At 42.1% G+C, this 13,804-nt stretch overlaps 1 protein-coding gene across 1 annotated transcript in view; it reads left to right on the top strand.

Annotated features, from left to right (window-relative positions):
- pdzrn4 (PDZ domain containing ring finger 4) overlaps positions 1–12,283 on the top strand; it is a 37,639-nt gene extending 25,356 nt beyond the window's left edge. Inside the window, exons 5-9 of the mRNA XM_085769338.1 lie at positions 5,933–5,995; positions 8,158–8,259; positions 8,477–8,593; positions 9,019–10,083; positions 10,194–12,283. Coding sequence (XP_085625464.1) covers positions 5,933–5,995; positions 8,158–8,259; positions 8,477–8,593; positions 9,019–10,083; positions 10,194–10,766 — 1,920 coding nt within the window. The 3' untranslated portion in view covers positions 10,767–12,283. The remainder of the gene's footprint in view (positions 1–5,932; positions 5,996–8,157; positions 8,260–8,476; positions 8,594–9,018; positions 10,084–10,193) is intronic.
- Positions 12,284–13,804: the final 1,521 nt, after the last annotated feature.

Genomic DNA, 13,804 nt, shown 5'->3' with positions numbered 1-13,804 from the left:
CCCTTTGAAGCTTTATTGAACCTGGTGTGTCTGACATAGCTTTCATCCAAGCCGTCATTTTGGTTATTATTTATTTACTGATCTTGGCGTTGGTGCAGAATAATAAATAAACAAACAAACAAACAAACAAATAAATAAATTACATCCTTGTCGGAAGACCAGACGGGGTGGGGGTGTGTAATAAATAAATAAATATTTTTGTCCCGTGCGTAATTGTCAAGATCCGCATTTCGATTAAACTCGCCTTTCTTCTTTTGTACGAGTTGTTGGACGACTGCATTTTCATTTTATTTACTTATTTCCCTGTCCTAAGTCATGTTTATGGATACACAGTTGAACATATTGTCATTTTACCCTCGGCATTTTCCCCTCACTTTGCTGAATATCTGTTGATTCATGTCATAAACACGTTTTGTTCATTAAAAATATGTGGTGTTTATTAAAAATATGTTGTTCATTCAAATCGGTTGTTGTTCATTGCAGAACAATAGAATATTAATACGGTGATTTATATACAGATATTGATCGCGCAGTGTGACCACAATCACTACGCACGGTGGCGTGAGGGACAGTTGAAACAGCTGTATCAATCGTCCCTGCAGCGACTACTGACACTTCAACCTGTTTTGGCTCTAAACTTCAAAACTATGACATTGCATAGTTTAGGACCTGTTTATGTACGAATTCATCTGTTGTTAGGTCATATTATTATTGCATGAAACACACAATACAACTTTTGATCACAAAAAAACTACCGCACGTAACATTTTACTTTCCGTAGTAAAAAAAACAGGTTCGCGCTAATAACTTTTGAATGGCGTGACGTAATTTCACAAGCTTTCCCAGGATTGGTCGGTGTTGAGTGCTGAACTAGAGGATGTGACGTCATTGCAACGGCGCCACCATAGACTGCGACACTGCCATCTACGGCGTCTGGACGGAACTACAACACCTTAATAGTGTGTTTGTGATCATGAGGAGTGGAAATTAAGCCATGTTGATTTAATTCAACAGCATGTGAATAAACAGTGAGGAATCAGAACAGTTAGACAGCTCTTTTTCAACAAAGTCCAAATAATTCAAGTAACTCAAGTCATATAGGCCTTTTTTTTTTTTTATTGCAGAAAACAACATTTCTCCCCCCTTCTCCCTCCTCCCGCCCAGGAACCTTAGTTTATAATATAGTGTAGAATGAACCCGTCCACTGTAGTAATGTTTATGCACAACTGCACCACTTTAGCCAGCTCCTTTATTTCTGGTTTTACATTGGACAAACTGATTAAGGCTCCATTTTCAGGAGACACAGCTATTCTTTAATAACTTCCACATTCGTTGGGTTACGTTCAGAGGTTTATCAGGGCAGGGCCTAGGGTCATCCAGTGTTAGCAATTACAGACCCATCTGACCTTCACAGGGGTCACAGGTCAACTTTTCATGTGAAATTTGACGATTTTTGCTATCAATTCAGGCATAAAACACCAATACTTGGAGCTGGGAAGCTGAAATCTTTAGATTCTAGTCCAGACCTTGGAGCAGATTGAAGATCAGAGCTGTGCTCCACTCAGAAGTGTCCAAAATGGCCATGGTAAGTGTCAAAGGTCACAGGGGTCAAACATCAAAGTTAATCCTAACAAAACACACACGCTTTAAGTAATCATCATGAAATTTAGATGAGTTGTATATCAGAGAGTCCTCTATCATTATATTGTATTCCCATTGCTCTGGGGGCCACGGGGGGCCCCTGGGGGCCACTTCGCTTTCCCATGCTCTCACAGATTTGGGTGTCGGGTCAGTGGATAAGGGCCTCACAATGAGTCCACAGGCCAAGTTTCAAGTGATTCGGTTGGTTTCTATGGAAACAGCGGCCTCCTGGAGACAGAGGAATGCGGCTGTTTGAAGCCCCGCCTCTCGAAAAGTAATGGCTCAATCAGGACCGAACGCACATCAACGCGTTCGTCTTGGGCCCCCGGAACCACTGATATCAAATTCAGAACTGTACGACTTTTAGAAATATATTTCATCCATTTCAGCTTTTCAGATTCAGAGCCTCTCAGACTTAATGCCTGAGAGACCTTCTGAGTCAGAAAAGCTGAAATGGATGAAATATATTTCTAAAAGTCGTACAGTTCTGAATTTGATATCAGTGGTTCCGGGGGCCCAAGACGAACGCGTTGATGTGCGTTCGGTCCTGATTGAGCCATTACTTTTCGAGAGGCGGGGCTTCAAACAGCCGCATTCCTCTGTCTCCAGGAGGCCGCTGTTTCCATAGAAACCAACCGAATCACTTGAAACTTGGCCTGTGGACTCATTGTGAGGCCCTTATCCACTGACCCGACACCCAAATCTGTGAGAGCATGGGAAAGCGAAGTGGCCCCCAGGGGCCCCCCGTGGCCCCCAGAGCAATGGGAATACAATATAATGATAGAGGACTCTCTGATATACAACTCATCTAAATTTCATGATGATTACTTAAAGCGTGTGTGTTTTGTTAGGATTAACTTTGATGTTTGACCCCTGTGACCTTTGACACTTACCATGGCCATTTTGGACACTTCTGAGTGGAGCACAGCTCTGATCTTCAATCTGCTCCAAGGTCTGGACTAGAATCTAAAGATTTCAGCTTCCCAGCTCAAAGTATTGGTGTTTTATGCCTGAATTGATAGCAAAAATCGTCAAATTTCACACTAAACCTTGACCTTTGACCCCTTCTGAATGTGGGATTGGTCTGAAATTGCAGATAATGGGTGGCCCTAGGCCCCTGACAAAACCCTGAAACTTTCAGACTTCCAGCTCAAAGCATGTGGAAGTTATTAAAGACTATCTGTTGAATTTAGTCTTGTACACAATGGGGGATTAGAAATGAACACTGCTTTTTGGCCATTTTGGACACTTCCGAGTGGAGCAGAGCTCTGATATTTGGCACCGTCAATCTGCTCCAAGGTCTGGACTAGAATCTAAAGATTTCAGCTTCCCAGCTCCAAGTATTGGTGTTTTATGCCTGAATTGATAGCAAAAATCATCAAATTTCACATGAAAAGTTGACCTGTGACCCCTGTGAAGGTCAGATGGGTCTGTAATTGCTAACACTGGATGACCCTAGGCCCTGCCCTGATAAACCTCTGAACGTAACCCAACGAATGTGGAAGTTATTAAAGAATAGCTGTGTCTCCTGAAAATGGAGCCTTAATCAGTTTGTCCAATGTAAAACCAGAAATAAAGGAGCTGGCTAAAGTGGTGCAGTTGTGCATAAACATTACTACAGTGGACGGGTTCATTCTACACTATATTATAAACTAAGGTTCCTGGGCGGGAGGAGGGAGAAGGGGGGAGAAATGTTGTTTTCTGCAATTAAAAAAAAAAAAGGCCTATATGACTTGAGTTACTTGAATTATTTGGACTTTGTTGAAAAAGAGCTGTCTAACTGTTCTGATTCCTCACTGTTTATTCACATGCTGTTGAATTAAATCAACATGGCTTAATTTCCACTCCTCATGATCACAAACACACTGTTAAGGTGTTGTAGTTCCGTCCAGACGCCGTAGATGGCAGTGTCGCAGTCTATGGTGGCGCCGTTGCAATGACGTCACATCCTCTAGTTCAGCACTCAACACCGACCAATCCTGGGAAAGCTTGTGAAATTACGTCACGCCATTCAAAAGTTATTAGCGCGAACCTGTTTTTTTTACTACGGAAAGTAAAATGTTACGTGCGGTAGTTTTTTTGTGATCAAAAGTTGTATTGTGTGTTTCATGCAATAATAATATGACCTAACAACAGATGAATTCGTACATAAACAGGTCCTAAACTATGCAATGTCATAGTTTTGAAGTTTAGAGCCAAAACAGGTTGAAGTGTCAGTAGTCGCTGCAGGGACGATTGATACAGCTGTTTCAAATGTCCCTCACGCCACCGTGCGTAGTGATTGTGGTCACACTGCGCGATCAATATCTGTATATAAATCACCGTATTAATATTCTATTGTTCTGCAATGAACAACAACCGATTTGAATGAACAACATATTTTTAATAAACACCACATATTTTTAATGAACAAAACGTGTTTATGACATGAATCAACAGATATTCAGCAAAGTGAGGGGAAAATGCCGAGGGTAAAATGACAATATGTTCAACTGTGTATCCATAAACATGACTTAGGACAGGGAAATAAGTAAATAAAATGAAAATGCAGTCGTCCAACAACTCGTACAAAAGAAGAAAGGCGAGTTTAATCGAAATGCGGATCTTGACAATTACGCACGGGACAAAAATATTTATTTATTTATTTATTTATTACACACCCCCACCCCGTCTGGTCTTCCGACAAGGATGTAATTTATTTATTTGTTTGTTTGTTTGTTTGTTTATTTATTATTCTGCACCAACGCCAAGATCAGTAAATAAATAATAACCAAAATGACGGCTTGGATGAAAGCTATGTCAGACACACCAGGTTCAATAAAGCTTCAAAGGGGAAAAAAAGTTTTCCAGCTCAGTGCGTCGTTCAGCGCCGCGTCCAGTCGGCTGGATCACTTTACTCTGAGCGTCACATATCGCCGCGAAGGGGGTTGCATTGGAATGAATTGAAATCCCCGCTCGTCACCTCATGACGAAAAACGGGTACCTAATGAGTCAGGCATGTGACGAGGAGGGACAGTGACCGTTCGTCAGGGGGTTGACGCACTGGGAGTGAGAACGTGTTGCTGCTGAATACCAAACACACAAAACAAAAGGGGAACACACGGCAGAGAGATTCTTTTTAAAATTCAAAGGGTTTGTGACTTGGAGAGAAGGAAAAAAAATACTTCCTCATGCAAAATTGTTAACAAAAGGAAAACAAATTATTGCACTTTTTGAGACAAAGCTCGATGAATGGTAATATCATGAGGGCTTTAAATGTTACAAAACTGAATTAGAAAAATGTTCAGTGTGACTCCAGGTGCAGTTTTCAATCCCCTTACAAACACAAAGGCGAGGGTGTGAGAAGTAAGAGCTGCGACGAGGATTAGAAACACAGCCATGAGGATATAAATGGCAGAATTACAAAGACATGCAGTATATTTAGCTCCTCTCAGCTTTTATAAGAAATGACTTGTGTATAAATCTGTGAACTGTGGCAGCTCTTCCTCTGGTTTTCCACCTGTTCTTACTGAACCACACCAAGACTGAACGCAACCAAAAACAACAACACCAGCACCTTCTGAACCTGAACAGACTGTGAAAGCAAGTCCCCCACCGACAGAACACATCTATTTTTGTTTGTTTGATAAAAGGATAAAAATGCTAATTTCCCTCATTAAAATGTATATATGGATAGTATTGGTGAGACTTGGTGATTTTTTTTTCACGTAGGTTTTTTTGTTGTTGTTGGTATCTCTCTTGATCCTCAGTGCAACAATAACAAAGTTTATCAAAGGATTGTGAGGGCTTGTTGTGTTTCTGTGCCTTATATCTATGCATTTCCAGTGGGAGGCATTTTCAGACATAAGAGGTGTTGATTCATTCAACTAGAATCATGTCTGCACCTTAAACACTTTTGACGGTTTTTAGTTTTTCTACGGTGTCTTTTTTTTTCCACTCATGCTCCGTATCTATGAAGCCAATGCTCCTTCATAGAGAGTCAAGGACTCACATGTTGCCTCAGTCAGTGTCAGTCACCAGCAGCCAGGGCTTCTCAAGATGAATATGATACATGTTAGCATCAAGAGACAAAAAACACAATTCGTATCATGTAAGAAATAGGAGGTTGTCAGTGAGAGAATAAGTATCTTCTCTTTGTAAAAAAAAGAGAGAGATAGAGAATGTTTTTCCTGACAGCAGAAATGAGAGCAGTGGTGTAAGAGTGCTACATCAGTGGTGTTTTTTTGGGGGGGAATAGGGAGCTACACAATGACCAGCTGTCAGCACTGATCTCCATGTTCTCTTTGTGCAGGTGGAGCCAAACAGCATAGCAGCGAGAGATGGACGCATCAAGGAAGGAGATCGTATTCTACAGGTGTGTAGTTTCATCTCAGATGAGTATATTCACACATTATAAACTCACTGACACTTCCTCCTGTTCTGTGTATAGTCCTGACCCTTCAGTGTTCGTCACATCACTGGCAGGATGCTATCTGTGATATCAGCCTTGTTTTTTTTTTCTTTTTTTCCACAAAAAAACACATATATATGGAAAAATAATCCAGATTTTTTTTCTATGTGGAAAAATCCTCCAATCCCCCTTCATCCAAGCTGCTGGTGTCTCCAGTCTAGGCAAGCATATGTATATTTAATCACCTCGTTTTACCAGGGAAATTAAAGTTCTTTGTAGCTGTTACACCAGGCACTACATCATCTCCAGCACTGCTCTCTGTGTCAGTCTTGCTTTGTCTCATTATGCAAAAACACCTATGGGATCTTTCTAACCGATATCCTTCTTCAGGACACTTTGGAGAACACTGGTTGGAGTAAAGAGATAAGAAAATGGGCTGCACATAGGGGGGCGTAGGACAGACAGATACCACCACTGCTACACTTTAATATATTATGACTTTATAACATAGTTTCAGTGCCCATTGTTTTCTTACTGCAACACAGGACTAACACAGTGAAGTTTGCACCCGATGCACGCGAGCAGCTGTGTGTAACCAAGGTGAACACACCCTCGTTAAGACTTAATGAGGAACTGTCTGTTACCTGGTTCTTGTTCAGTGGCCTGTGTGAACAGAAAACTAATGTCTTCCTTGTGAGAGTGTTTTTTGTGATGTCACTATGTTGGTTCTTTTTTTGTTGATGCTTTTAATGTTATTTCCTCTGACCCATGTTTGGGGTTTTCATGTTAGTCAGCTCATTTATGTTTGTTTTATTCATGTGTCTATATGCATTTGTGGATCTATACACAGCTTTGGTCGAGATACTTATTCAAATGTAAAACCTGCCCACACTCAATCCTTGTTAATGAGTTCAGTGAAAACACCTTGCACCTCTTACTGGCTTCCTCCTGATTGGCTGTTGCTGTTTGCCTGGGAGCGTATTTAATCCTCTAGAGCCTCACAGTCTGTATGTTATGTTTATAGTCCTCTTTGCATTAGATGCAGCTCTCATATCTTTGTTAGTGTACAGGCTTAATTATGACATTGGAAAACAGAACCTTAGATTCATGACAACCAAATAATTAATTGAGAGTCCTAATCTCCACATTAAGATAAAGCAAAAATAGCTGTGGTTGCAATTCTACACAAAACATAGCATCCTGATACAGTGGGGTATTTAAAGGCACTTCACATGATGCATTAACTTGCACTGGATTTATCATTCTGACCGTTTGTCAGGCTAGAAAGAAAGATAATGTCATAATAAAAATCAGATAATGAGGGCACATTTGTCACGATATTATTACAAATCATTATACATAATTGGGTTTTGTCCCAGTGAAAATGAATGGAAAATTCCAACTGAATAAAATGAATTAAATATAAAGATCCCGGATTAAAAAAAATAATGCATCTAGGATACAGTTTTATGTACTGTTACTGATGTACCATCACTGAGCGACACCTCAACCTGCCTCCAGTCTGAACAGCAGTGCACCACCATTACCTCTGCTCCGTATTTATTGTATATAGCACTTTGAGTATCTCCATTCTGTAGTGTTTCTGTTTCCCTGTAGTATGAATGATTGTAGGGAGCAGGGCCCGCTGTACTCCTGGCCCTATTATCTTCATCTGACAGCCCCATTACTCTAGTGAGGAAAAGATGAACGCCACCTGTCAAAGAACAGTTAATTGTGTGTCTGGATATGTGGTGAGAGCAGACTCTCGTGAGGTTGGACCATACGCGTACGCAATTGACTTCCCTTAGCGAGCGCACAGCCTACCCATTCCTCTATCTACAGACGCAGGGAGTGGGAAGACATGATGGCAGAAAGGTGGAGAGATGAAATGAGAGATGGTCAAGCAGACATGAGGGAACAATAAAAACAAAGTGTGAAAAAGTAAAGGAGAGAGTAAAAATTATCCAAAGATGGAGATGGAGAGAAAGGTGCCTTGCAAGAATATGAAGACTTTTTTTTTCATTCACATCAGTTGCATGTTTGAAATTTCAGATCTTTCGTACTCAGAACTTTCTGCAAGTTCTTTTTTCTTAACATGACCATCTATATGTCTCTTTGATGTGCAGATAAATGGCTGTGAGGTGCAAGACAGAGAGAAAGCTGTTGCTTTGTTGTCAAGTGAAGAGGCAACGAGCATCATACTACTGGTGACAAGACCAGAAATCCAGGTAAACACACACACACACACACTCTCTCTCTCTCACAGGCTCCCTGCCCTCCCTTGACAACCTATGTCATGTCAAATAACAGCAGCTGCCTGCAGAGTGCCTGTTGCTTTCCTTCCAACTGTCAGCTTGATTGTGTGGAGCTTCTGCACACAGAAAACACTCACAGGCACAGAGAGAGAGAGAGTGAGAGGTTTCTAACAAGATGTTGTGATTTCAGCTTGAGGAGGAGGTATGGCTGGATGATGAGCAACAGGAACTTGTGGAGGAGCTGAAGAGGGAGATCCTGGAGGAGAGGAGGAAGCAGAAGGAACGCAATTTTGACAGGAGAGATGAGGTGAGGGTCAAGGAACAGACATGGATCAAAATGAGGCAAAAAGAGACAGACGGGTAGCCTATCTGGGAAAGATGGAAGGAGAGATTAACCTTCAAACTTCTTAAGAATATTGGTATTGGACGATTTCGCAAAACACTGGATAATGTTCAGTGAGTGTGTTGGTTCAGGTTTCAGAAAGGTCATGGTCACTGTAAAAATCTTCTCTAACTTTATTATTGGGTGCAAATTATGGTTTCCTGTATTGAGGTCAGATTCCATCTAGCCATCAGATATTGGTATTGGATGTAAATTATGAAAAGAATAATTGTCCAATTGGATGTAATATTAAGGGACAGTTGGCTGAGCTCTGTCCCTTCAATTAAATCAGTAATCTAATCATGCAGTGGCAAATATAAATCTGTTTTTGTCCTTTCTTCATGTACCAGCATCAAGCTGAAGAGGAGATCACAACTGACACGGCTACCTGCTCCTCCAATAATCAAGACAGTGGGTTTGGACGCAGCACAGACAGTCCGGAGCATCAACCTCTGCTGTCCAGACTTCACAGGAAGAGCCCAGCCCATTGCCTGAGAGAGCGATGGCGGGCAGAGCATCCACACACTGGAAGAGGGACTGCGGCGCCACAGGACACACACAGTCAAAGGACAATGTCCAAAGGCCAAGGCCATGACGGGGTACTCAGTATTCGCAACAGTGGAGGTGGGATCCTAGGTTTAGAAAACCGCTTCCAGCAACTTCTGGAGCTCAAGTGTCAAATCCGTAATGGAGGTGAGTGTGGGGTGTACTCCATCCGACACAGTATAGAATGTAGCCTGACTGAGCAGGGAGGTGGAGGTGACGATGGGGTGGATAGTGTAGAAGAAGGGGGAGGGATGGAGCAGGAGTTGAGGATGCTGAATGAGGAACTGCGCAACATTGAGCTGGAGTGTCAGAGCATCATGCAAGCACATCAGCTGCGCCAGACCCACCAACTGGACCCCTCACAGCCCACACCCTGCTCACCGGGACGGACGCCCAAAGATGGGCACAAGCGGCACGGCAGGCTGGCCGACATCCACGAATACCCAGAAAGGTCGGACAGCGATAAGATCAGAGAGAAGGACAGCTCCAGTGCCTACAACACAGCCGAGAGTGCGCGGTCAACGCCGCTAGGTATGGAGAGATCTCCTGACCACTCTCTGCAGAGACACATCAGCATCACTAACCAGAAAAACCTCAGACTGGCCTCTTCCACACCATCCAGCCCCATCGCCATCCCTAAGCCCCATGGTACACCCAAAAGTAGCAGACCAGCAGACCCAGGCCCTGTAATCTCCAGCAGCCCAGACCAGAGCAACCCCTCCAGGTCTGAGTCAGACCCTGCCCTGCCTGCAGATGATGAGAGGTGTGAGAAGAAAGGCAGAACCAGAGAGTCCCGGAGAGGGCTTCCCTATGGGTATTCGTATCAAACTACCCCCTATCAAGGCCAAGGAGGATCCAGACAACTTCAGGTATGTATTATAAAGAACACACACAGAAGACATGTAAACTAGACATTGATTTACCCTTAGGTAAGACTCTTCTGATGACAGTTCTTCTAACGGTGACCTCTGTGTTGCAGAGCTACATGCAGCTGCTACAACAGCACTCCTCCCTGGAGTATTCCCAGAGCCAGCTGAGTCTGCTCAGCGTCTGTCGAGATCCTGTGCACCGGAACGGACGCCCTGGGGAACCTCGTTTAGAGTGGAAGGTCAAGGTCCGTGCTGACGGAACAAGATATGTGGCGCGAAGACCTGCTCGTGACCGCATCCTGAGGGAAAGGGCACTCAGGATCCGGGAGGAGAGGAGCGGAGGTATGACCACAGATGACGATGCCATGAGCGAAATGAAGATGGGCCGCTACTGGAGCAAAGAGGAGAGGAAGCAGCACTTGGCACGCGCCAGGGAGCAGAGGAAGAGGAGGGAGTTCATGCAAAAGAGCCGCCTCGAGTGTCTAAGGGAGGGACCAGCCAGTGGAGCTGAGGGCAGGAAGGAGATCAATATCTTAGAACTGAGTCACAAAAAGATGATGAAGAAACGCAACAAAAAGATCCTTGACAACTGGATGACCATCCAGGAGTTGATGAGCCATGGGGCTAGAGTCCCAGAGGGGTCTAAAGTACACAACGCCTTCCTATCTGTCACAACTGTTTAATGGACATACAGCACTGCGCATTACACTGTATACTTTGATATCAGGTAGCTTGCAGTTCAGGAACTACTTTGCTTTGTTTAAGAAAGGAAAACGTATCTGCTGAGGACTTCTGTAGCATTCCTGAAGCCACTTTGTATCTACCACCACAAGAATGTTTGAAGAATTTTCCAGAACTATCATTACGAGACATCAGCCATTCAAAAACCTGACTTCTACCTGTTTTTACACCGGCTTTTTTGGTGCTCTGGCTTCTGATAGCTCATGAGTTTGGTAGCATGTTGGTTCGAACAGATTCACACATGAAAGGAATCAACACATTTACTTCATGTATACTATGTATTGTGTCTTCATACACTCCGTTCTTCTGTTTCATTGAATATGAAGCGACTTCACTTGCCTCGTTCAAGGTGGCGTTTTTTTATAATGGGGGAAAGTACCAATATTTTTCACACTTTGTAAACTCAGTGACTTTTTGTAAGGAAATTTTTTACACTGAATGTCAATGTACTGTATACATTTTATTGTTATTTATGTTTGTATCTCCAAACCATCAAGGTCAGAGTTGGTACTATTTGATTGTACTGTAGCTTGCATTGTTTAGCAGTCCAACACAGACAGAAATGAGAGAACTTTGAGAGCTCCCCGAATAACTCCTCATCTTAAAAACACTGCTTTGATTGTGTTAATAATGTCACTAGGGTTAGATTTGACTGAAAAATTTATAGCACTCAATTTAAAGCACTCAAAGGCTTGTATTAGTCATTGGCTGAGAGGACTTTATGAAACAGATTTACCTCAACTTGCAGTCAATACATGAGTAACTGCACTGACTTAGGGAACCCTTGAGTCGACCTTCAGCCCTTGCAAAGTATGTGAATTATGTTAAAACTGTTAAATATATTCTTATTTATATTGTTTACTGTTATTTCTATTTATTGTAAATTAATTTTATGGTCCATCTAATAAATGTTTCACATCAAGTGGCTAGCCCTTGAAAGGCCGACGCACTTTTCAAGGCACTGTGAAGAAAATGTATCATACTGCAGTCTTTCAACCCAAACCTGCTGATTTTCATTGTAAAGTTCATTAAAGAGGCCTTGACTTCAGTATTTGTTGATGGTGAAATTTGTAATAAAAAAGAGTAAGAAAGACGTATTTTTTAGTCAGTAATTCCCTATAAACACTTTGTCCTTTGTCATTTGTGACTGTAATATGTTTATCTTAACATGTCGCCATATTAACCAAAGGTTTTTAGCCTTGGCTCTCGGTTTATTGTAACAAGGTTGAGTGTGACAGCTTAAGTCAGTATTTTTGCAGCAACACCTACACTGCACTAACAGCAGATTTCAGAGCAACTTATAACAATTTAAGCAGTTGTCAATCTCAGTCAACAGCTGCCTCATTAAGTTGCTTTCCAGCCACATGTGAATTATGTGAAATTCCAATTTGTGCATGAAAAAACACAACTTATCACAAAAGAGCTTGGCTGAGAAGGAAAAGTAAATTGACTGAGAAAAGTGAAATCCAACAATGTGCAATGGAAACATGGTGTGATAATGTTCCGATGAAGCTTCCAATCCATTGAGCAGACAAAACAGTGCATGACAAAAAACAAATGTTCACGTTATTACATGACAGAAATATGCAAAATGCCACATTTTTCATACATTGTGATTTAGTTCTGAGATATGGCAGACACACTTTTAACTATGTCATTTTTTGTACCCTCATTTGGTAATACGATTAATGATACCTGACAGGACCAACAACTTATCTGTCTTTACAAACCAACTCAAGATGATTTCTTTGAAATTATGTTTGAAGAATTTGAGTAGACACCTGGAGACAGTTGTTCTTCCATCTCTATTGTCTTGCACTATTATCACAACAGCTATTGGATGGATTGAAAATCTATGAACCTCTAGTCTCGGTGTGAATGCAAATTATGTTTACTGGTTTAACTTAGGTTCGGGAGCAGGTGCACGTCTCAACCACACCTCTAATCATTAGCCAAGCCTAAATATACATGGCCTTCTTCCTCCGCCCCCCCAACACTTCCATCCATTAAAATGTTAAATCACACATTGTTGTGGCGTGATCCTTGCTAGTACGGTAAACACGTTAAAGATGGTAATGACCACCATGAGATCAAGCTCACAAAATACCGGCAAAACTAATTGTGTTCCCATCAGCCTTAGCTGCAATTTGTGTTCAATTAGCATTATGATGTGATGCTTGCAACTCCCTGATATAAAATAAAAAAGCACTCCACATGAGGAGAATATATTTTTTAAAAGCAGAGAAGATCTTGCACACATGTGTGTTTGTGTGTGTGGTGTGAGGCAGCCAGGCAATAAGATACATAATGTGGGGAAAATCCTTGTGGTAAGTGCTGCTACTGATCAATACTGTGCAATCAGCCAAAGCTACAGAAAATGATTGCTAATTGAACACACGGGAGAATTAAATGGAAATGATTGCTGCACCTGGAAAACTACTACACCTGCCTCCAGGCCTCAGCAAAGCGAGCCTCCGGATCTCCACAGTCACACTAACAGGAAGTCATAAAGCATTTTGATGTTTTGTGGCTTGAAAGCTCACATAGTAATTTACCCTGTCGCTACAGTTTACAGTATTCATGTATTCACACAAGGACGACTGACTGACAGTATGTGTGGGGGGAGAGAAAGTAAGTGTGTGTGTGTGGGGGGGCATGTCCATTTAGTGATAGGATGCATCAAAGCTAAACTATACTCCTATTTCAAAGCATTGAGGAGATGCTGGTGAAGTCTCCTCATCCCCTGTCAATCTGCTGTGTCTGTCCACAGCCCACTGAACTGAAGAATTAATGAGAGACATCAGGCTGGCATCCCCATCGCCAGGGCTTTTATGCATAACATTAAATCAGGTAAGCACTGCACCCGCTTTTCTCAAAGCTACTCATCTCCCTGTATGATATCCAAACTGTTTTTTTTTTCCATGTGACAGAAGTGGCAAAGGAATTGAGGTATAATTTGTTGCAGTCAACCTAGTATTAT

This window comes from Trachurus japonicus, chromosome 23, assembly GCF_045865225.1.
Source record: "Trachurus japonicus isolate A0001 chromosome 23, Traja_1.0".
Lineage (NCBI taxonomy): Eukaryota > Metazoa > Chordata > Actinopteri > Carangiformes > Carangidae > Trachurus > Trachurus japonicus.
Note: the sequence above shows the minus strand (reverse complement) of the source record. Positions and strands in the feature narration are given on the sequence as shown.